This window comes from Erithacus rubecula (genome assembly GCF_903797595.1).
Source record: "Erithacus rubecula genome assembly, chromosome: 1".
In the NCBI taxonomy this organism is placed as follows: Eukaryota; Metazoa; Chordata; class Aves; order Passeriformes; family Muscicapidae; genus Erithacus; species Erithacus rubecula.
The window spans coordinates 73,165,426-73,191,090 of NC_136658.1; the positions used below are offsets into that span (position 1 = coordinate 73,165,426).

The window sequence follows — 25,665 nt, forward strand, 5'->3', positions numbered from 1 at the left end:
CAAAGAATTGACACCATAATAAAACAATTTGAATTTCAACCAGGTAAATAGATCCTATGAGCTTCTGGGAGATGTACTGTGCAGAGCACTACATCCAGTGTCCCTTATTTGAGACAAAGCTGCTTTCTTATCACAAAACCATTTTTTGTGTGTGTCCTTTTAGCCAGATTAACAACCACCTAATGATTACCATTAATAAAGCAACAGGTTTAATAACTGGAATTACAGCCACTGCATCTTATTTGCTTCATTCACATTGTAAAGCAAACCAAACCAAATTAAAAAAAAATCAAAATCAAAACCAAAACAAAAACCTGAAAACACAAAGAAAAAAAACCAAAACCACCCACCAGTTTGCATACTTTTAGTATGAGCCAGCTAAGCAGAAAACCTGAACCAAGAAATTGTATTTGTGCAGAAGTGACCACTTCCTGAATGCAAAGTATTATTTTGCTTAAGGTCACACAAAAACTATGAAACAGTCAGCTTTTATTATTAAGGTCACACAAAATCATAAAATCAGTCAATTTTTATGCCATAATTTCATCTCCTTTAAATTCCAGTTGTATTTCATACAGAAATGTTACACTTCAGTCTTTGTGGGCACTTATGTCTGATTATTGTTATTAGATATTTAGACTTTCTACTCAAAGCTTATACTCTTGCTGTCAAAGGGAGAAAATTCATACTTAAGACACTTCTTTTAAACAAGAAGTATAAATAATTGATTCTGTGCTTCTGTGTTGAGGTATTCTAGACAGACTATCAGGCTAGCATTTATGAAGAGCTCTGAACAGTTTTGCAGTCTGTAGGACTAAAAAGATGAATCAATCTTTCACTGAACACTTGAAAAAATATGAGTAAACTTTCTGCTATACCATCAAGTATCAATGAAACACCACACCAGAAGGGTAGTATTTGGCTGAAATGGCAATTTTTACAAATGAGTCCAGAAAAGGACAAAAGAAAGACTCAGATACATTAGTGCTCCACCTCTCAAAACTGAAGACCCAGAGTAGCACTGTGTGCATCAAAAGGAATGAGAAAGTACCAATACAGGCCTGATACTGCAACAAGGTGACATGATGCATTACCGCAGCCATGTCTAAAACAATAACATAATCATGTTACACCAATGCCATCATATTCTTGCCTTTGACTGCCAAGATTTTTTATTGAGTTTTCTTGGGCTGGAGATTCAGCTTATGTTCTTACATACATGTGAATTTTGCAGCTGAATGTATTGTGTCCATGCAGTGGGCTGGACATTCCTGGGAAACCTTGACACCATTTGTGTTTGATTCAGTTACTTTGCAGTTTGCCTACCCTTTGGTCCTCAAGTCATCCACCTGGGAACAGGGAAAGTGAAATATTCCCTCCTGTACACTTCAACTTGTTCAAACGTCTCTGATTGAATTCTCAGCAGCCTCAGAAAAAAACATCAAATACAAATCTAATTCTCACACCTTCTGCCTTTGTCTTTCAACTGGTGCTTTTCTCAGTCCTAGCCTCTAGACAGAACTTTTTCCCTACATCACTGTCTATTTAGAAATGCCATTTTATACTGACTATGAAAAAGCAGATCTACCAGCCTCCTACATGATTAAGAAACCATCTCTATTTATTAGGATCTTTTTACCTTTTTCACTACGCCTCCTTTCTACCTACTTTCACAATTTCTTGCATTTCCCAAAATTAGACAGTAAAATGAGGTCAGAATAACATAATTTTTATTTTTCTAAGGCAACACAGAAATGTGTGTCACTCTATAAATATTAAACAAGACCAGTAAAAACATAGTAACACAGGCCTGTGAATGCAGCCCTCACAACTTTCACATTTAGTAACATTTATTTAAGAACATACAGTACCATGCAAAATAAGCAAGTTCAGCAGTTTGTGCATATAGAAAGGTCTTGCTCAGTCCTTCTCATTGATTTAGAAGGTAAAGAAATACCAGCCAAGGTGTCAATATAATTATCTGCACTTCTAAAGGTTTGCCATGAACTTCATTCTGTGTGTTCCCTCAAAACTTCAGGATTCTCTGCTGTCCTGCTCTTCCCAGATATATTGTTTCCCACAGAAAAGAGCTTTCCTTTACTGTATAGACTTCCCAAGGCTCTGGACAGGATAACCTTTAGGTCGGTGAAGGATGATGAAGAGACTGCTGTCACTGTCTGGGGCTCTGGAAAGCAGCTCTTGGTAAACTGCCTTATTTGCTTTCACAAAGCAATGACTTCTGCTCACAAAAGCAGCAACTACATTGAGGCTGCCTCAGCTCACCCAAGAGTAAACCTGGAGAATGCTGACATTTTATAGCATATTCACCTCAGAGTTATCAGATGGGACAACTGTGACTAGGTGTACTGGTAGATACTCATTAAAGTTGGGATTTCTGGTTAGCATGGTATTTATCTTTATTTGAAGAAAGCTCTACAGTTTCTACTTTATTTCAGACTTCTTTAAGCAAAGAACTACTTCTCCCTTCCTAGTTAGTCCTCTGTCCTGATTCCCCCTTTGGAGTTTTGTATTGTTTTTTTGGTCCAGTCCCCTCAATGAAACAAATTTTACTAGACATTTTAAAATTAATTTTGCCTGAAAAGTCTTCCATTTCAAATTCATTCTCTTTGATCTCTTTGTCCTGATTTTCAGCTCATTCAGTCACTTTTTTTCCTAACCAAAGCACAGCCTTTTTTTTTTTTACTTGTCTTCTTGTTTGTGATTTATTTCTTCTATTCCACAGAAAATTCACTAAAGTGGTATAAAAATTGAAGGTTTAATGGAATCACTGTAATTTTGACTGAACAACACATGCAGTACCACAGGGTCAGTGGGAGGTTGGAGTTCAAATTCCTTATGCATTTAGTAAACTCAGGCCAGCATTTGCTTTACAAGCAGTCCAACATGTCCACTGTGTGACTGATCAGCACATATGGATATGGCAAACATTCTTTTCTAAGCAGTTTTTCAGAATCTCTAGAAAACAGACAGTCCAACTAGGCAGCCAGACCCCACAAATCTGGGAGACTACCAGGGAAAGTGGAAGGTAATGGCTTACCAGGAGGAAAAAAAAAAAGTCTGCTGCCAACACTGGTGAAATTAACAAGGTAAGAATTTAAAGCCCAAAAAAGCACCTCAGCTTCTTATTTCCAATTTTTGCCAGTTATCACTGCAAGTACAAAGGAGTATACTACTTTACTACTATTTCCTAAATACTTATATGAGAAAATATTTTCATCTACCCATACCTGATAAGCATATCATAATCACTAGCCATAGTATGGCATAGCATAAAGAAGTTTCTAGAATCAATGTGACTTAGGTAGTAATACCTGTCACAAAATTCATGTAAATTAGCAGCAAAAGAAAATAAAATGAATGCTGCTTACAGAAGAAAACAAAATAGAATGAAACTACAGCTGCAATTCTCAGTTTTTGGAAGGCCACCAGTGCAAAAGAATGACTGACATGTAAGCTTCACTGACCCAACTACATCTGATGTAATTAGTGTCATCATTTTAGCTAGTGCTTGATTTAGAACATTAGTCTTAAATATTTTATTAAATGTTTAAAATTATATAGAACATGTGTATTCTGACTAAACATGAGTAGATTACTTAGCAGCCAACACCACACCTGAAAATGGTAGTTTTTGAATAGCACAAACTCATAATTCCAGTTAACCAGTCTTTAAATTTGTGACAATCTTTCTCCAAGGAAAACAACTGCTCATTTTTAGGCATGGTTTTTCTAATACACCAGTCATTGTACTTTGTCACAATTCTTTAACAAAGAATACACAAAAAACCTTAAAAAGCCTTACAAAAATGCAAAATCCTTGTTTTTATCTGTGACATGTATCCTATCTAAGGATTTCAATTGTAAGTATGTGATGACAATTCAGCAGGCCTCTTGTAATATCTGGCAGGGTAACCAGATATTATGTGCTTTATCACAAAAGTCAAAACCTATCACAATTGTATCATCAGTGAAGCCAAACCCAGGTCAGATTTTATATCACTATAAATCATCATGTAAAAATTGTCCTCAGAACTTTTGTACATGGAGGAAGTTTAGAACAAAGCATAAAGACCAAAACCAAATTCTGCTGATTCAAAACAGGTGGAGTGTAACTGCTACTTTATGATACAACTGTTCTCAGCAAAACAGCCACTTTCCAAATTGTGTATTTCAACACACATATTTTATACAGGTATAGGCACACTCATCAAATGCAAACAGCACTTTCTGATCTCAGGTACATAACACTGCAACCCAAGCAAATTTAGGAAAAAAAATATGATATCATCATCACAGCTTCTGACACTTCTATCTTCATGCTTATCCAGATTAAGGTTAGGTGGAAATTATATTTTGTTTCCTTTTCCAGTAATTCAAAATCCTACTGATTTTGAAAATTGCTATCAATACTATAAACTTCACTATAGGGACAGGTTAGGGCACAGGTAAATTTCAGATATGTCAGTGACAACATCCCCTTGCCTAACATGATAGCTAAGGAATGTTATCTTACACTGTTTGCTCTTCAGAACTAGAGAAAAACTTCCCACACCCAATGCTGCTAATGTCTTCAGACATCTCAGGCTGTTTTCATAAAAGCAGATTAAAACAATAATTCATTCTCAGTAACACTATTTTTTCTACTTATGCAACCAGTAAGAAGGATGTGAATTGAATTTTCAAGTCAGCTGTTTTCCCACCTCACAAAATGGTTTTTATTAAATGTATACCAAAATAAGTATTTATCCCTTCTACCATTCCTACAAGCAGTATTATAACTTTTAACGAAAGAAAGAAAGAAAGAAAGAAAGAAAGAAAGAAAGAAAGAAAGAGAGAGAGAGAGAGAGAGAGAGAGAGAGAGAGAGAGAGAGAGAGAGAGAAAGAAAGAAAGAAAGAAAGAAAGAAAGAAAGAAAGAAAGAAAGAAAGAAAGAAAGAGAGAAAGAAAGAAAGAAAGAAAGAAAGAAAAAAAGAAAGAAAGAAAGAAAGAAAGAAAGAAAGAAAGAAAGAAAGAAAGAAAGAAAGAAAGAAAGAAAGAAAGAAAGAAAGAAAGAAAGAAAGAAAGAAAAAGAATTTTGTTGAAGTACTGAAAAAAATGCAAAAATCTTTCAAATGTGGATACAAAGTGATAGGGGTGAAGATGGAAGAAACTGACACAACTGATATAATTGAAGACTGTTATTACTGAATACTGGTGCCAAGGTGCTTATAAAAACATCCAGCCTCCTGTGAATCTGGTAGATGAAGTGACAAACTCTAAAGTTTCTGTGCACACCATTACCCTGTGATTTCAGAGGCATGTTTGCATCTTGGAAAAAAGATCTTTAGAATCATCCTGGCTAAAACATTTATGAATACTTCTTGTATAGGAGATGAGTACCACTAAAATCAGTGGATTTACTTGCTTGAGAGACTGGTAAGTCAAAATAAATTAGGGTGAGAATGGTAGATCTAAGGTTAAATAAAGGTTGACTCCCAGGCTTCAGTAATGAATTTTTGTTGTTATTGTTTTATGAAACCTGCAAAGCTACAAAATATTTTCTTCCAACTTTTAAATTCATCTTTCCACAAAATATGATCACCTATCAAAACTCAGATTGAATAATAAAATCTGCTTTGCTAAAAGGTATGAAGGGAACCTAACCTTAACCTATGGGGTTCAGAGAAACTCTGAGCCATATAACAGCAGTGCAACTAAGTGAGTTACTGCAAGTCTGGAAACAGCAAATGACTAAACAAGAGCCATTAAAAAGTCAATATCCCTAAAGTTACAGACCCGTTTACAATTTCAATCTGACTCTATATTTTTAAACAGATGTAGCCAGCCAATATCTTTGTAATTAGTCTTTGGTACACTGAATAGCAAATTTTCTCTGATGGACTCAAAGCCACATGCTCCCATACATGTCCAAAGTGGAGGGCACAATATAACCATTTTACAGAACTCTCAGGAATCAGACAAGAGCAGAATAAATCACTCTGTGAACAAGCTGTGTACCAGGCTTCATTAGTTATAATTACCCCCAAAATATGCTCAGCAGAATGCACACGTGTCATCTGGGAGTGACACACAATAGAGTGGGCAACTTATAAACTCCTCCAAGCACAGAAAGAGTCCATAAAACAACTGGCTTGTGCATTTGGATTCATGTGATAACACCTCCTATTGCATAAGCCACCAGATGACACAGATGGGGCAAATCCAAACAAGGAACATTGCTTTTGTATAGGCATTGGACTTCATTTGATGCCTATTCAACCAACAAGCTGAGAAAGCTGAGTATGAAACACTGGATCTTTGTCTTTTTCATTTCCCAGATTGTGCTACACAAAATAAAAAAAATGTATCATTTAAAAAACTTTGAACATAATGACTTACAGAAAAGAAACACAGTGCAACAAAACAAGACAGGATGTTAAATTTAACGTATTTAGGCGAAAACAAACACTGGCCCCCAAACTTCAGCACAAAGCATTGCTAATATTATATTAGCCACTATCTCCCTTTCACACATCACATTACCAAAACAGGTAAGTGCTGACTGAAGCTTTTTAGATCTATTTTGTTTTTGGAGAAAATAATATTAATATTATGTTCATCAATCAGATTACCTTTCCTTTAATGACTACTACAGAATCAACCACATTGCAATTATTGCAACATTGATCTCAATTTTCTCTATAAACTTGTACATTTTTTTTCTTCTTCCCATACTTTCTGCAAAACGTATTTTTTTTTGTATGGAACAGTCCTCCTATTTCACTATTTAGTTCTTTCCATCCATATAGCATAATGTTCCTGGTTATCCCGTTAAAAGTCTCTCCCCATCTCTTCTGTAGTTTTCTATTATTGCCCACTGCTGGGGAGATGTGTTCTTGAAAAATACTGGTGTAAGTACTTGTTTACTGTAATAAAAAAAGCTCTAGCTCAAAGGGAAATTCAACGATATTCATATGCAATTCACTGCACAGACTGATTTAATGGAAAATATAATGTTCTAGGTAAACATACTCATATATGTCAGCATTTTAATATAAACATGGAAATATATATTGTTTGAATGCTACATGTGTGGGATAGTGCATGTGTACACATACTGATATGAATGTGCCTATGCCTATTTACTTTTGTATTCAAGTGTATAAACACATGGAAACAGACTCACAGAAAAACACAGCTAGATGTATGTGCACATTCAAACAGTACCCTACACCTTCAGGTGGCATATTCAGAGCTTGTACTGTGTTACCTTTTTGAGGTGCTGTTAAAGAACATCTCCACATCTGTTAGCTACTTTCAAGACAACCCAGGAAGCAACTTCAGACCTCTGACTGTAGAATATATTTAAATTAGCGATATTAACCATGTGACACTGAATTCTGTGAAACCACTCTTACCCACAAAACAGATACCCAGTTATTTTGACAGGGTGGAATCCTGCCGAAGTTCATAGACTCAGAGTGTAACATGAACTGCCACAGAGAGAACTGAGTATATCCACAATATCTAAGATCAATTAAAGTCTATTACCAATAGCATCCATTAACCTGTGATCTGTCAGGTCTGTGCATCAGTAACACTGTGTGGATGTAAGCAAGGACAGAATTTGTCCCACTTGGCCCCATTTCTGTGTAGCACAACTGAGAGGTCAGCGCCAGCAAACTCCATAGAGTGCTCACAGGCACAGTGGCAGCAATTTCCCATTTCTAAAAGATCAGAGAAGCAAAAACGATTTGTGAATACGAGTGCTATGGTATTATTTGAAGTCACTGCCTTCTTTTCTTTTCATTTTTCTCCTTTTTAAAGAAGCAGATATTGAAACTATCCCAGCTAATAATTTCATTCTGACACTTGAGTTTAAAAGGTTAAGTTACTATCTGAAGAAAGGTAATCTGACTGCCTTTCATAGCAGCCTGCAAGCTCTGCAATCTGCATAGAGAGGGGCATTTGTCATCATTAGCTGAGCAGTGACAGCTGGCACCTAGGGTGTCCCAGATTTAACAAGTGGCAAAGGCACTCTTTTGCCTTAAGTTGCCATCAAGTATAGCATGCTTCATAAGGAGCAATATTTTCTTCTTGTTACAGAGCATGAAATAACAGCAGTGAATGCATCTCTATTTCTTTTCAGCACGGAGAACTGGCTGATATACAATTAGCAGTTGCCTTTAGACAACAAGACACCAGGTTTTTTCTATGAGCAAATATCCAATACATGTCACTTGAAAATAACTACAATTGGCTTAAAATTAGGGCAGTATATTTTCCTTCAGAGATATTTCAGACTGATTGATTTGTAGATTTTATTTATGGACATGACAAATAGTGAATAAAACACAGTTTTTAACTAGAGGTATGGTACTGTCACACCAAGCTAGGAGTGCCTAATTGCTTAAAACAGACAGGTTATTAGATATAGGGAAAAAAATAGTCCTACACTGGCATACAAGCTAATGCAGTACATTAATGCTCTGAAAAAATACCTGATAGTGCACCATTTCAATAGCAGCTTTAGAAACTTAAAGTATATTCTCAGTGTATTTAATAGCTAAATTTGATGCAATTTTTTCAAAACAGTTCCATGAAATTTTGCAAATTTATTTGTATTTAAGTGTGTATTTAATAAATTGAATTAGGTAGAACTCTATGAAAAAAAGTTTTTTTCATACCACAATCAATAATTCAATCTCTGAAAGAATAATAATAAATGGCTTATAAACACTAAGACGTCCTGACTTGGTTGTTTCTACAAAAACAAAACACAAAACCAAAAATTTATGTACCTTGACATGAAACAAACAAACAAAAGACCCAGCAAAACAACCAACTAACACAAAACAAATAAAATTTTAAGAAGCAAACATGAAAAAAGCCTCATTTCTCTACAATCTTTCAAGTTTGGAAACATAATCCATAATGCTAGATTTTGCATTATTATGTAAAATAGTTTTTCACAAATAAAACTAATTTTTGTGTTAATGTAAAATCTATGCAAATACATGCAGTCATTTATCAGGGAAGCTGACAAGCATTCCATATTGGAGAGGGAAAATGAAACTGCCTCAAGAATAGAGGCAATTAATTATTTCTGTATTTTCTCTTCCTGTGTCTTGAGGCACAGAAGTTATCCATCCAGTTAAAACAGCAAATGAAATAAAGAGATTTTTTTTTTTATTTAAACACATATGGCTTTTGCCTGCAATACTGATCACCACAAGGTCTACAGATGCCCGTGGCTAAATTGTACACTGGCAGATGCACACAAGGGAAAACTGTGTTAATGCAGCGTGGTGAACAAAACAAATGAAGAACTGAATTTTGGGGGGTGGGGATAGAGAGGACTTTTTTATACCATGTTGAGATACAGTTTGCCTACAAATGGTGGATTAGGTTAGCCACAGATTTAGCCTAAAAAGTTTCTTCTCATCCCCTATGTCAAAAATCTGAATGTACACACAGAAGAAAACAACCATGTAGATCCATGCAGTTTTCTAATGTACAGGTTATAAATAATGGGCTTTCCAAGATAAATGGTTATATTATTTCATCTTTACAATTAAGGACTAATAATACATAATGAATGTACTCACAGAACATAATGAGAAAACTGTTGTCCAGCCCACTTGTCATTTTTTACCTATTTGAAGAAACAATGTCTTGAAGTGTAGATGAAAATGGCAAGCATTATGGCACAGCCTAGCATATGCCACATACTCATCTGTGCTTCTGAGGGCTAGTAAGAATTCCACACTTATTAATCGTTCCTTTTGATAAGGTTATTTTTTTAAAAATTAAGTGAAAATTGAAGCCAGTTTATTCCTGGAAATAATTTGCAGACGAAAGTAAGAAATACAAACAGTAAAATATTTACTGAAAATAAGATAAACCATGTTGATCACATTAACTTTTCTCTTAGTAGGCCTGTATACACAGCATAACTTCATTAAAAGCAGTATTGACCATAAGTAAAAAAGTAAAGCCCCACAACGTTTCCCATGAAAGCTTCCTACAGTTTTACAAAATAAATTTTTTATCAACTAAAACAGTAAATAAGTGTGATTCACAAATGTGAAATCATAAAGACATCTCCTTTGTTTCATCTAAAACTAAAGAGTCTTAAGAGACAACACTGTCACTACCCTAACAGATACACTGTAAATTTTTATCTTCTTTTCAATGGCACCAATATGTTACAAATGATAACCGTCTAAAAGACAAAATCTATTTCAACTATCAAGAAAAATTGAGAGTAATATTCTTTTCAGATAAACAGGAATTTCCACAAGCTAGTGTTTCTCTTTCAACAATTTGATTAGATATTTATGAAATTACAGGACTACATGCTATTTCTATAGCCTTTCTCATTTCAGGGACACCAGTACTCTGCCACAAAGGATCCACTCCTTTATATTCTGTCCTAGGGCTGGCCTAAAAACTGGCAAGAAAAAGTAGAAAGGACAGTAGGTGATGTAGGTTAAATTTCAAATTCAAGTAAGGGGCAACTGGAGTGATTTGCTGCTCTTAATAAGAGGCTCAAATTTCCCCTAGATAAAATATTGTGTTCTACAATGACAATGTTCCACCAGTAAAAAAATAAAAGTTCAGAGTGTGGTGGTAAAATATTTTAAAGGCCAAAAGATCTAAGTATCATGTTTTTCCTGAAAAGATGTCACCTTTTCTTCCTTTAATAATAAGTTGGTTGACAGGTCTCCTTTACAGTTATAATTATAATGTTTTTAGGAACAATAAGTGTTCTTAGTAAGCAAGTTGCTTATATTTAAGACTGCTAAAAGACTCTGCAGTTTTAGGAAGTTTAGAAATAGTCCTGAATATGTGAAAGTAGATGAAAAAATATTGTTTTAATGGAGATGCAGAAAGCACAATCTTTCATTTATTTGAATAACTTCACCCTCCTCAGAAGGGTTTTAGAGCGTATTGAGGGTGCATTTTTGTGAGAGCATATTGTTAAAATATGGACAAAACAGCAATGTCCTTTCTCAAGAAGCTATTTTAACACTATGGCTAAAACACAATGAAATTATAGGGGAGTGCTGCTTGACAGAAGTGTAGATATTTGAGCCAAAAAATATATTTCCTCACCAACACGTGCATTTGATACATTAGATATTTTAGAGGCTCACTGTATCTCATCCTCTTCAAATGCTAACCTCCAAGTGTTTTGGCCCTGATCCTGCCCATGATGTCACGGGTGCTTTTAGGCTCACAGGGAAGTGCATGGGCAGTTATTTGCAGGATCAGGGCCTTCATAAGGTTCAATGAAACGTATTAATCACTTACAACCAACTCACTCAACTCTTCCCTTCACCGTTATTTGGAAAGAAAATATTGGACAGCTATGCACTACATTAAAACTAGAAGTCTGTATTTAAATATGTTAGGTATGTCCTCTCATAGCTAAATTGAGATGAAATGAATTACACAGGTAATTTACCACACTCATGTAATTGTAAAGAGAGACAGCAAAGTTTCATTTTGAGCTGGAGGGACATAAGATGCTCAAAGTATTGGCAGCATGGAAATTAGCAATAAACACATAATATGACCAGAAAAAAAGATGGTGCTTACTTATAACTTCCTCTTGGCCATTGTTCAAAGGTGCTAAGCAACATCTTCTGCTAATTTCAGTATCTTCAGCAGCTACCGACGAGATGATGCAGTTTGCTAGTCAGGATGAAACCAGTTTACAGAAAAGCACCAGCCTCAAAACTAAGTATGTTCAAGACATACCACCCTCCCATTTTGACTGGGCTAATAAACTGCTGAGTAACTCCTAAGACAGCATATTGTGTGATGTCATGATCTATATAATGATGCATTTCAAATGCTCCCATCTTTCAATTTCAACTTATATTTTCTAGCATTCTAGTCCTCTCTCGTATTCCAGGGCAAAAGTTATCAAGGGAAAAGATTAGTTTAGACATGAAGCCTTTGGAAGCTGCTCATCCAACACATACAGCTTTATTTTCAAGGGCAATGTTCAATATTTTCAGTAACTTAATCATATACAGCAATAGAGAGTAATGAGAGTTCTGCAGTTCGGATGACCCACTACAGATGTAGTAGATTAAAAGGCCCTAATCCCCACTGATTCTGCACTCCTCTAGCAGTTCAGCAAAAAAAAAGAACATTCTCCAAGCTAGAGGTCTTTAAAAAAAAAAGGCAAAAACAAAAACAAACCGCAATGTTGGACTACTTAAGTAAAATGCTGTACTATAAGGAATGTCTGGATTTGGAGAAGCTGATGGATAAACGAACTGAATGAATAATTCAATGCATTTTTTTCCTGCCTACATGTTTCTGCAGTTCTAGCCAAAATCACAGTTGTGCAAGCTCCATGTTTACTTTTGAGACACAACATTTTAGAGAAAACAAATCAATTCCTGTTTTTCCCTTAACAGATTGCAGATTAGAGGAATTTAAAGCATTAACAGTTCATCCGTAAGACTGAGGATGACCAAGTCCAACAGTAATGTGAACTATCTTCATGTTTTTCTTTAATTTTTAATAGGAAGCAAATACAGACACGTAAGTTGAACAATAATGAATATTAACTGTGTACTGTAAAAGGAACTATGACATAATTTCTGAAAAAGAAACCCTAAAAAATTTGCAGAAAGCTGTTCACAACAGAGGAAGAATGCTTGTGTACCAAAAGACACTTGTGTACGAAATAAGACCCACAAGTCTTAGCAATGAAGTGTATAAATTTATTAAATTTAGATTTTGAAAACATTATAGCAACTTATATTTAAACTTTTCATTTGTTCCTAAATTTGAAGGTGGTGGCAAAAAGTAAATTATAAAGTAAGAATACAGAAAATTGAAGGTACCGTCAACTTCTATCACAAAAAAAAAAAAAAAAACAAACATGCTGCCTATTTTATAAAATGTGACACACATAGCAAACCCAGCACAAATATCTGTCTTTAGTTTTCTTACTTGAAAAAAAAAAAGTGAATTTATTGTTGCTGGCAGGATGATATGGATGAAATAACCAGGAAGAATTGAGGGGGGAAGGGGAGAAAGAGGAGCCAAGAAATCAGATACATTCAATGAGCCTTCAAACTCACTTCAGCAGTAGGGATAAATAATTTAATCATCTCAGCTTCATTTTTTTTCTTCCTACCTCCCTAGTGCAATTGGCAGATATTAAAAAATAAAACTTTAAAATTCATGAGCAGTTGTGTATGGAAGAACTATCACTATATAATAAGAAATATAAAGTGATATCCATGCAAGCCCTTTGTGTAGATATGCATCTGCATGTGCATTTTAACTCACACTTTTCACCATATGAGAAAGAAATTATTGGTTAAATTTATATGTATGGTGACTTTTTTTTTTTTTTCTCCTTTCAAACTGCAATTTGGGGACGTGGGCGAATACAAAGATTTTCAACACCATTTGGCTTTTTGGCTAACATGAGCACTACATGACAAGGCAACGTAGTTTGAAACATTTGAAATAACAAGCAGAACTCAACAAATACTGTTACAGTACCCCCTAATTAGGGGAAATATCTGGAAAACAGCAATTTGGTAAAAGTCACCAATATCATATGGTACCATTAGCATGACAAATGATCAATCATCATTTTAATGAGGTGACTTTAATAATGATTTTCTAAAACAACTTAATACTCAATAAACCCAGTAGAAATAAAATTCTTTGCTGAAAAGGTATTCCTTTTGTAGTTTACCAAGGACGTATTAATAACTACAGAGAAAAACTGCAGTAAATGGTCGGAAGCTTTGAAAAATACCAATATTTTTATATCATATATAGCCATAAAGGTAATTATTTTCGATGTCTAAACCAAACTGACTTCCTGTCATGTTAAACGTCTGGGTCACTTCAACAATCACATTTTCATGGTGTCCGTGATGCCTAAATATACAAATTTTTAAACTATTAAATGTTTGGTGCATGAAACGAAATGATGGAGTGGAGTCAATAGCGACCTTCAGTGTTAAACATCACCCAGTCAAGCCTAAATCTAATATTTCTCATAACCACCGAGATACAATAGATACTTGTAACCTGCATTACTTGATACCATAGCTTAATCTTAGCACTACATTGAAAATTCTGGTTTAGTATCTAAGACCTAACTTTTGTTAAAATAATTTTGCCACGTTATGACTGTTACGACTTCTGACAGCGTCAAGGCACGACCTTTCCACTTTTGCCTTTGGCAACTGGAATTGCCAAGCCAAAACCCAGGGCGAAAAAAACCCCATAACCTGGCGGGGAACATCCCCATCGCTAACATGCAGCTCTGAGGCTCCTGCATCTCTGGGAAGTTGAGGGGTGCCCCCACCGCAGGAAAGGGCTGTTCCCTCGGCGGAAAAGGAGGAAGGGACAACCTTTTGTCCGCTCGCTGCAAACTTTCGGTTTTACCCGGCGCTGGTCTGCGACCCTGAGAGAAAGGGGCTCTTTGACATTTCCACGCCAAAGAAGCCGCCCCGACGCGGCTCCAGCGGGCGGAACCGGGGCCGGACCGGGGCTGCCGCGGGCCTTCCCCCGCACCAGTGGGTCCCCGGCACCCGCCCGCCGGAGTCGGTCCCAACTTGACCGGCTTTCCTCGCTGAGCTCGGCCCAGCCGTGCCCTGCTGCGGCCGACACCGCCCCGGCTCTGCGGGCACGGCGCGACCCGCGTCGCCCCCGGCCCCGAGGGGCGGGCGGGGTCGTGCCGGCCCCATCCTGGGCCAGCGGGGCGGGATGTGCCGGCCCGGAGAGGTGCCTCCCCCTCCCCGCCCGCCGCCGGGGCCGTGGCGGTGCCTCCGAGCCGGCTCTGAGTGCGCCGGCCCCCGCGGAAGGGGGAAGAGGGGAAAGGGAAGAGGCCCTGCCGAGGAGCAGGTTGCCCGCGCAGCCGGGGGCAGCCGCCGGTAGGAGCGGCGAGGAGGGGCCCGTCCGTGCCCTCGGAGTCAGCCCCAAGCCCTGGAAGCGCCTGCTGGAAGGCTGGGGCAGCCGGAGCCCGCGGGGAGGAGGGAGGGAAGGAGGGAAGGAGGCGGCAGCCCCGGGCCCGGCGCACGGACGGCGGCAGCGCTCCTCGGCGGCGGCTCGGCAGGCACCGGCACCGGCGCTCCGTGTCCTCGCCGCGGCCGGGGGGAGGCACGGGAGTCCCGGCCGGCGCCCGGCCGGGAAACTCAGAGGAGGAGGGAGAAAGCTCGGGAGGAAACTGCCTCCTCGCCGCCCCGAACAGCCAGAAAGTGGCCGCCCTTCTGCCGGCGGCCAAGGGCTGCGGCCGAGAAGAGGTAAGCTGCTTCGGGACGACCTGTCACCTGCCAGTTTTTCAGCGACAGCCCCAGCCCTGCTCAACTCATGAGCAGGAAAGGATTCCGGTCGGCTCCCTCCTCGGGAGCGGCACGGGAACACCCATATAGCCGCTAGACCGAGGGAGCCAAGCGCGCAGTCACAAATTCTCCGCTATGTGCAATAAAGTTGGTCGCATTCGTACTCTAAATAAACGTCGTGAAATGTTGTTTGTGGTATGATTTCTCCTCAGCGACTGATATGCCCGTGATAGTTACTTTAGGAAAAGGTAATCGGGCAGAGTGGTCTAAAGATTCCAAGCGATCAAAAGCTTTGGTGGCTTTTTTTTTTTTTTTTTTTCCTTATATATATATTTGTATGTGTATAATTTAGGGCTCTCTTGAAGTGAAGCTCAGTAAATGCTGTGAAGCAGAAGAGTTACCACCCCAACCTGTTCGCAAATAAAGGTTCCGATTACCAACACTTAAAGTACCGAAGGTGAAATTTGCTAATTACACATCACACAGGCGAAACCCCAAACTGTCAGACAAGCAAGCCAGCATGTTTGCAGTCGCTAGCGTGCCTCCCGTGTGCACATTTACTAAGCGCAGCTGGCTAGCTCGCTGTACGATAAATCCTCCAGGTTTGGAATTAATAGGTACTTATAGTGAGTCTCGAAAAGCAGCCGAACATCCACTCCTCGCAACATATCGGAGCGCAATACAGAATATAAAAACGACACTAAGAATTGGCAAAGTAGATTTACCGTCTGTATCTGCTACTTGATTTTTGGAAGGAACGTGAAAAAGAACTGACAGATATGTTTAGCGATTGATTCTCCCTTCATAAGGTACAAATAAAAAAAAGAAAGGCAGAGACAATGCCGAAATGCATTTAACTCAACATCGATTAGAGCCTGCCAGAAGATCCTTTGAAACAATACAAATCGTGGACTTCTGAGCAATATTTTATTCCAAAGAACACTAAATTTGCCGTGAATCCGCTGCCCTGTTCACTGGCCGGTTCACGAGAAAAAAAAAAAAATAAAAAAATCCAAACCTACTTCTCGCTTGCAGTTACAGACAACTATCAGGAGGAAAAGAACAGACAGCGTGATGTGACGCCGAGTGGGGGTTAATGAATTTACGCCTGTGCCCCTGCCGGAGCGAGCCCGGTCTGTAGCTGCCTAGTTGATGGATGCCCATTAATACACCTGCATTCACGTCCCGGCCATGAGGAGGCACGCAGGGATTCAGTACGGAGCGGCACAGTTTTGCCAAGTCCTCTCGAAACGTCAATACCCTTCAAGTTACACCCAAAGGAGAGCGATTTCTCTTGATTTCCGGGGCGGCTTTTTAGCCAGTAACCTTCTACCTTTCTATATGCGTGTGCGTGTGGCTGTGTATACATATCTATCTCCTAGAGAGGGATTAATTAGCCGGGTTTGAGCTGAAAGAGGCTGCAGTGACGAGCCCAGTGGCGATTGGCCGCTCGCCTGCCTGGCCCTGCCTTTATAATTTCCACACGAGTGCATCTGGGCTCTTATACAAACCAACAGCCAGCTTCTTCTGACATACACACACGGCACTTTTTTCCACCATCTGATTAACCGCCCTGCATACACACGGTGATTACTACGGGAAAACATAAATAAATACGAAGAGGTTTTATTATTTTGACTACTGGAACCCTCGCTGTGTCTCAGTGCAACTTTTGTTTTTTCTCGCTGCTGGGAAAGGTGCTGCTCTCGATGCTTCCCTCTCACTCACGGACCCTTTAAAAAAAGGGGAAGGAAAAATATCGCCCCCTCCAGTCCCCCGCCCGGTCCCCCCTCCCTTCCCTCCCCCCCACCCCCTCCCGCCACACACACTTCAAGACGGCTGATCTAAAAAAGCAGGAAGAGAGCATCTGAGGAGCAGCAGCCCCGGCGCATTTTGAAAAACATTTGTTACATTTCAGAGTGCGGCAGCCTGTTTCTCCTCTGAAGTTGGCTCCAGCCTTAGCAGCCGCATTGGATCCCACAGCCTATTGCGAGACTCCGGTATACAACCCGGATCTCTGCCCCAACATGATCGCGGCCCAGGCCAAGCTGGTGTATCATTTGAATAAATACTACAATGAGAAATGCCAAGCCAGGAAAGCTGCAATCGCCAAAACGATCCGAGAAGTCTGCAAAGTGGTGTCGGACGTGCTGAAGGAGGTGGAGGTGCAGGAGCCTCGCTTCATCAGTTCCTTGAACGAGATGGACAATCGCTACGAGGGGCTGGAAGTCATCTCCCCTACGGAGTTTGAGGTCGTGCTGTATCTGAACCAAATGGGGGTTTTCAACTTCGTGGACGACGGCTCCTTGCCGGGCTGCGCTGTGTTAAAGTTAAGCGACGGGCGCAAGAGGAGCATGTCCCTCTGGGTGGAGTTCATCACGGCGTCTGGCTACCTCTCCGCTCGCAAAATCCGGTCCAGATTCCAGACTCTGGTGGCTCAAGCCGTGGATAAGTGCAGTTACAGAGACGTGGTAAAGATGGTGGCAGACACCAGCGAAGTGAAGCTGAGGATCAGGGATCGGTACGTGGTGCAGATCACTCCGGCGTTCAAGTGCACGGGGATCTGGCCGCGGAGTGCTGCACACTGGCCGCTTCCCCACATCCCCTGGCCGGGACCCAACCGGGTGGCGGAGGTCAAGGCGGAAGGCTTCAACCTCTTGTCCAAGGAGTGCCACTCTCTGGCCGGCAAGCAGAGCTCTGCCGAGAGCGATGCCTGGGTGCTGCAGTTCGCGGAAGCTGAGAACAGACTGCAGATGGGCGGCTGCAGGAAGAAATGCCTCTCCATCCTCAAAACCTTACGGGACCGTCACCTGGAGCTGCCGGGCCAGCCCCTGAATAATTATCACATGAAGACTCTGGTTTCCTACGAATGCGAAAAGCATCCCCGCGAATCGGACTGGGACGAGTCGTGCCTGGGGGACCGGCTCAACGGGATTTTACTGCAGCTCATCTCGTGCCTCCAGTGCAGGAGGTGCCCGCACTACTTCTTGCCCAACTTAGACCTCTTTCAGGGCAAACCTCACTCGGCCCTGGAAAACGCGGCCAAACAAACGTGGCGACTGGCTAGGGAAATACTTACCAACCCGAAAAGTTTGGAGAAACTTTAGAGGGTAACTATAAAACCGGCCTGACCGATAAATCTGCTAATTTCCCGATGAAGTTTAAGATGCCTGTTTGAAAAGTCATATATTTCCACTTGATAATGCAAATAATACTCTCTTTTAAAAAGGAATATAGCTTAGGCTCTTCACAAAGAAAAACAAATGAGAACAGCAAGCATCGTTCCTCTTCGTCACAGTTTTGCAGTTCCCCGTGGGGGAAAAACAAAAAGAAAAAGAAGGAAAAAGAAAATGAAATAAAAAAAGGAGAATGTGCTACCTGGAAAGGAAAATTTGCCGTACTTTGATTGTGACCATTCTGCCTAAAAAACGGTACCAACGGATTATAACAAAACCCGGTATTTTTATGTAAACCTTCTGTGAGTAAAAGCTATTTGGATATGCCACCTGAACAAACCCTAATGTACCTTTTAATTTGTATCAAATATTGTGATCTCACATTGTCTTTGAAATTGTGGATGTTGGTGTTTTGTGATTTGGTGAACAGAAGTTAAATTGCCATTTTGGATACTTCAAGGACATTTTCTGCTAAAAAGAAGATACCATTTTAAAAGGTAGATTTTATCACGGTACTTTTGTTAATTGTCTTTTGAAGTGTCTGAACTTAACAAGTTTACATTTTTCGTTTCATATATATTGCTTGTTCTATTTCTAACATTCCATAAATATACTTGAAATGTTATTTAAATATATTCAAAAGAAATTTGGATTCTGCTTATATAATAACGCTTGAATATTGGAATTATATATTTGAAAATGCACTTGAAATACACTGGATAATTACTTTTTGTGATTTAGATTTTAATTTCTGTTGCTGATTTATTTAATTACAAGCTAATAAATGAAGTAAAATACATATGGGTAAGTGTTTCAATATCGGATCAAGTTTTCCACTTGAAAACCCAGAGGCAGCTATGGACTCTGCCTTTCTGTGGATAGTTGTTAAAATCCTGTAAAGGAGTAAACTTAAGGGCAGACTCCTGACTTTGCATTTTGAATAATTTTGTAGAACAGGAAAATATTGGTTGTACAAACATATTGGAATTTAGCTCCAGATCACCTATCAACAACTGTTAGACACCAGCGTACTTATTAATATAGTTACACATTTCCAGCAGTCAGGAAAGAAGTCTGTTTTGAAGGGTTTATTATACAGTGTTGTTGTGTTTCTGCTGGCTTTTGGACAAAGCTGAGGAAACACAACGTATCTGTGAAGCAGTGTTTTGAGTAAGCAGTCATTCTGATGAAACTAGCAATTTGGTGCAGGTACTAATAAAGCAGAAAATAAAATTTATAGGTGAGAGCCAGCACCAATAAAGGGAACAACAATATTACTTCTGACCTACAAATCCGTTACGAATGTGATAAGATTGCCGGTTGCACTCCTAGAAATCAAGCCCCTGAACTCCCAGGGCATTCAGAGGCAATAACATCATGCGTGCTTACAAAACTGCCCGCAATCCAAAGCGGGCTGGTACCGCACTGCCTGGTCCCTCTCCGGATGCATTTCTTTAAAATGGCTTTTAAACCAATACGCAAATACACAATGCGGATTTTGATCACGGTCCTAACAGTCAACAAGTGCTGAAAGAGGCCGATCTCCTGTGTGACAGCCACTAGCAACTATTTCCAGCGGGCGCCCTTTAGCGAACTGTTACACCCAGAGATTCTGACAGAAACTTTTTACCCCAGCACTGCGAAAAAAGTTTCGAGTTCGCCAAAGAGAAAATACTCCATTAAAAATACACTCAGACGAGGAGTTTTCTTGGAAATTATCTATAATATTTTTGCATGAAAAAACCCTAAACCCCAAGGTTTTCGGAAAAGTACCTCTCCTATTTCCTCTCTTCCAACACGTTCCAGTGCAATAGCAAAGAAATAATGCAAGAGCGATAAGAATAAAAAGGGATGCAGGCGAGAGGAGCACCCTGTTAGACACGTCCCTTCCGTCTGCCCCCTCCTCCCCCGCGTGGCATCCCCCGCGCCGTTCCCGCGGGGAGAAAGCCACGCAAAGGTTTCCGCTCAAGTCACGCACCCCTGCTCTGTTGCGGCTCGGCTGGAGGTTTTCACGGAAGGGAGGGGGAAGGGGGGTGGCGCTGGGGAATTGGTAGTAGTAAATGACTTCAGAAAAAAACAGAGCTTTCCCAGGAACCAAATCTTCGGTATGTGTCTATTCCCCCCCGCCCCCATTTTCTTTTTTTTTTTTCCCACAGAAAACAAGCATTAACTTTCATTTTAGCAGTTAAAAGTGTTTACAAAATGCGCCGTGTTTTCTTACGGGGACAGTAACGTTTTTGAAATAACGGGATTCTCCGATAACCTCGGAAGGGGCAAACCCCTCCGCTGAGTGTTGGGAAGGCTGCGGACTAGGACTGCTGCACCCTCCAGGGATTTCAGTGCAATTGGCTTAACTACTAAATCTGACCACGTTCATACAAAAGCACCGCGCGAAAGGCTGCTGGAAAACGCGCACGCTGCCGTAATAGAGGATTTAACATCGTTAATACGTTGTGCTTTTTTTTTTTTTTTTTTTTTTTTAATGCAGCGAAAGGCGGCAGACCGAAGCGGAGTTTGGAATGAGGGGGCGGCCCCGGCGCACGTGTGCCGGGACAGGGGAACCGGGACCGCGCCCGCCCGCCCGCCGCACTCACCTTGGGGTCGATCTTCTTGAAGGCCGAGTCATCCTCATCCACCTCGAAGTAGATCTCTGTGGTGGTGATGGAGAGCGTCCCCTTGGCCACCACCACGGGGGCGATGAGCTGTGCCGGCGTGCTGAGCACCACGGGGCCTGCAAGGCAAGGGCAGCGGCGTCAGGTTGGAGGCGCCCGGCCGGCCCATCCCCGGTGGCCCTTCCCTCCGCCGAGCCAGCGCCCGGCGAGCCCCTCGTAAACCCAGTTTGTAAACGCCGTGTTCATCCCCCTCCTGCCCGCGGCCAGGCTTTGAACTCAGCGGCCGGGGCACAAGCGAGTTGGTGAGCTCCGGTGCTGCGAGATAAATTACAGCAGCGAAATTCGGAGGGGTTAGGGTGAAAAACAGCTGCCTCTTAGAAGAGGGTCCCCTCTCTTTTCCTGCCCTTTTGCTCCTCGTTAACACTATCACGGTTTATGTGCGATAGCGGCGGCTCGTTCCAGCCGCTCCGCTCTGGCAGCCCGGGGTCCCCGCGGCGGCCGGGCCGGGCCGGGGGCGCAGGGCAGGGCAGCCCGCAGCTCCTGCCGCCACACTGACCCTGCGAGGCCTGGGGGCATCGTTTTTAACTCTGGATCCAGACCTCAACTCGGACAAGCAACGCCAAATGTCGGGTTTTGTTTAGGTTTGTTCTTTTTTTGTTTTGTTTTTTTTTTTTTTTAAACCTATTTCAATACCCCACGCACACACATTGATAAATATATTTACGGCAAAATAATTTTTGTTTCAACTCGCTGCAGCTTATCCTTTTAAAATTACCGTAACAATACCTAGCTCAAATATATTCCTTAATGAGACGCTTTCACGGGCATTGAAAAGATGGGAAGGGGAAAACCTATTGTAAAAGGCAGCCTTCTCCACACAAACTGTTAGATTTTATTTCATGAAAACAAAAAACAACGTTTCTTTAATCCTAAAGACAAGAGGATCGCTTTTTCACCATCTTATCTTTAGTATCAATGCAATCTTCTGCTAAAGCTGACAGCGGCCGTGTTTAGGAAGCTTACTTGATTCGAAAAAAATATTAGATATATAAAATATTCCTCTAGATTTAACCACGAAAGTCTGTGGGATAACACGTACATAAAGACACAGAGCCACATGGATGTACAAACACGCATGTGACACATAAGTGATAAAACTTCAGTATTGAGAAGCTGGCTATGACACCTGACCGATGCTCCTTTTAGAAACTGGCAAAGTGACCACATCAGGAGGTACTAAACAGAGTTTGGTTGTTCTACGCAAAACCTAAAGGGAGTTAAAAAATCTCCTTGCAATAAGGGACCCCAGCTCAGAGGGCAGAGAGCCGTGAGGCTCCCGCTGCCGTGCCCGGCCGCTCGTCCCTCCGGCCGCGCCGTGCGGGCGCTGGCGAGGCCGAGCCGAGCCCGGGGCTGCGGCTCGCACCGGGGCCACCGCCTCGGATGCGCCCTCTCCTCCTCCCCCAGCACTGCGCCAACACTTCACTACCAGCTCTTGCAAGCAGCTCTTCAAATTACTCACTTAGCCCAAATTACTCCTGTATCGGCGCATCTAACTGTCATGTTAATGCTTTACTTTACTGTAACACCCAATTTGAGCCCTTATTGCACAATATTTTGTCATTTACGTTGCAAAATAAATAAAGAGGAAGGCAGGGATTGCTGTGCTTACAGGGGGAAGCTAAAACATACAGTTTCAGTGACAGCTTTCAGCAGCCCAGCGTGGCAGACGGGATAATATTGATACAAACTCTATTTTCTTTCATTTTATTGTTTTCCATCTCCTAATAAACCGAGGTAGCCTCTTGACCCCAGTCAGCTGATCGGAATCACATGCGCTGGGCTTGCCTTGCTGCTCTCCTAGTCTCGCCTCCATCTTCTCTCCCTCCCTTGGCGGTGGGAAAGGAGCCGATCCGAGCCGGGGAAGCCCGGCTGCAGGCTCCAAAGGGCAGGGTGATCGATCCGAAACGCTGCTTTAAAGCCTCATCAATCTTCATCTAGGTTGCTCAAGTAATTACGCCCGATTCTCTTGTACGATTACAAGTGGATTTGGGTTTCTATTCCCCAGGCCCCCTTTCTTTGTGTTTACAGAAGGGGGGTCTGGGCAGCCGGCGGCTCCCTGCCCTGCAGAAGCACTTGCCCTCTCAAGCAGAGCGCCCTGCCCCTCCTCTGGCCCTTCTCGGGCACACTTGGCCCGGCGCAGGGTGATGGGCTCCCGGCCTTTGTGCGGGGAGCAAAGCGCGTCCTGGAAACGACCCGATATTCTATCACTTTAAGGAGGCGTTTGTGGGCTTTGCTGAATCCCAGAAGGAAGAACATCAATTTAATCCAATTACCTCTTTTCCCTGGTGTTGTGTGGCTAAAATAAAAATAAAGCCCCCGCTATTTAGTGGCCAAAAGGCCAAACCCTATAATCTGCCATTCAGGCGGAGACAATGGTGCACCCCGGTTAGCGGGTGATGCGCCCTCACGGACTCGAGCAGGGGGCAGAGCTGCAAAAGCAGGGGTGAACGCGGAGGGAAAGGGAACAGTCACTTCACAGCCCGTTACTGAAGGCAGGGGAAATCGGGGATTTCTGGATTTCTACTCCTCCCGAGAAAAGGCTCTGAGTTCCCTCCCAGACTGGTACCTTGGCATCTGACTTGCATTCTACTCAAATGACACCCTAGATTTGTTGCAAGGTAAACATGTCAGATATCTCAATGCGACAGGGAATAAGCATCATAGTACTTTTCAGATGAGAAAAGGTTTTCTTGTGGGTTTTTTTTTTGGTTTTTGGTTGTTTTTTTTTTTCAGGGAAAAAAAACCCCAAAACCAAACCCTAAAAACAAACAACCAAAACCAAAACAAAACAAAAGAACAAAGAAAAAGATTCAGAAAGCAAAATAAATACAAGTCACATTATGGGATTTCGGGACAGGGGGTGTTCAAACTAAGTTTAAAAAAATCTTTACAGACTTTTTCTCTTCTTAAAGCACAAAATGGAAAAAAAAAATCGGTATTAGCAGTGTTTCATTTTTACACTTGTCCTTTGGAAATCTCCAATTACAACTTGCAATTCCATAGCATGTTTAAGGAGCACTGAGTCTTTTTGTTGTAGCCTTCAGGGAGCAAGCCAGCCACTGAGAGAATACGAAATTAATCCACTACAGCTATAGAGAGAGAGGATTATGTTTTAATCCCCTTTGGGATAGTCTCTGGATTTTAAGGATCCGATATTAAAATGTTTACATAGAGCATAATCAAAATAGCGCAGATTTTCCATATGGTACCGAGCTATCGGGAAGCTCTGGGTCTCCTTCCCAAACCCAATTGATAATCTAATGAAACAAAAGCTGAGCACACCTGAGCCAAGAGCCGCGGGACGGGCTCATTCGCATTCGGCAAGGATAACGAGCTCCGGCTCCAGCCTCCGCCCGGCCCCTCGGCGGTGGCGAGCTGCGCTTTTCCAGGAGATGTAAATATTCATTTCCAGCGCGGCTGCGGCCCCGCAGAAGGCCGGGGCTGGGCTGTGCTGCCCGGGCAGCGGCACCGGCGCTGCGGCACCCGGGGATGCTGCCGGGCGCTCCCCGCGCAGCGCACGGACCGCAGGCGGCACCGAGGGCGCTTCCCTTCCCTTCCCTTGGCTCCGGGGCAAAAGCCAACCTGTGGCTGCCCCGCTTCGCCCGACAAGCTGGCGTTTGTGGAGGGGACCCGTGTCTAGGCTGCTTGTCAGCTCTTGGGACTCTAAGCAAAAGCATCTCTCTTTAGGGATCGTTTCGCTGCCGCTTCCACAGCTCCCCGAAGCGACCCGGGCGCCCGCAGCAGAAAGGCAGCGACCTACCAGAGCAGTTCTGGCCTTAAAACAAGACCAGAATTTACTCCAGACCCACAGGTCCAGCAATCTGTTCAAATGGTGGATTTTCCCTTTTGCCTGATCCCTGTGGTCAGCACATGTGATTTACATTGCTAAAATAAACTCTACCAGGCATCTACCTTTTAAAATAATATTTTCTTTCCAAAAGTAAATGATTGTGAAATTAGAAGGTCCCAGTGAATAAAAGCAGAATGTAACTTCCCTGCTCCCCAGTGTAATTTTTGTTAAACATAGACTTCATTCCCTGTTCCTGTAACTTAGCTCTTGTATTTTTCAAGTTCAATTCAAGCAAAAAGTTGTATTAGGTTTAAAAGTTTGTTATTTGCTAATACAATATTACACCTCTAAAGTAAAGCTGCTAAAAAGTGGCATTTTGAACTTATTATTTCAAACATTTTAATTTTCATAAATTGTCATTTTTAGCTGTAAGAGTTAAACATCTGTCGCATTCATGAGCCTGAAAATTACACTCGAGGTGTATTTGCTAAGCAGATTGGGCACAATTACTCCTAAGGAAGATTAAGTATATGCTTTTATATACTAAATTATGAAAAAAAGAAATTTACCTGCTGCAGGCCTAAAAGTCTAACTTTTAAAATATAATTTTGGTGATCACCCATAAAGAAAAAGGTATTAACTAAGACAAGTACTTTAAAAACATGTCCAATCAGTTAAACCAATTTAATTTTA

The 25,665-nt window shown here is 41.5% G+C and overlaps 2 protein-coding genes across 9 annotated transcripts in view; one reads left to right on the top strand and one right to left on the bottom strand.

Moving 5' to 3' along the window:
- The window catches only part of NBEA (neurobeachin), a 451,247-nt gene that overhangs the window by 124,825 nt on the left and 300,757 nt on the right, over window positions 1-25,665 (bottom strand). For all 8 annotated transcript variants that reach the window (XM_079333484.1, XM_079333487.1, XM_079333486.1 and 5 more), the window contains one exon: window positions 21,105-21,241. In XM_079333484.1, the coding sequence (XP_079189610.1) occupies window positions 21,105-21,241 (137 nt within the window). The remainder of the gene's footprint in view (window positions 1-21,104; window positions 21,242-25,665) is intronic.
- MAB21L1 (mab-21 like 1) lies at window positions 16,801-18,685 on the top strand. Its single transcript, XM_079315801.1, has one exon. It carries the CDS (start codon window positions 17,362-17,364, stop codon window positions 18,439-18,441), a length of 1,080 nt encoding a protein of 359 aa, XP_079171927.1. The 5' UTR covers window positions 16,801-17,361; the 3' UTR covers window positions 18,442-18,685.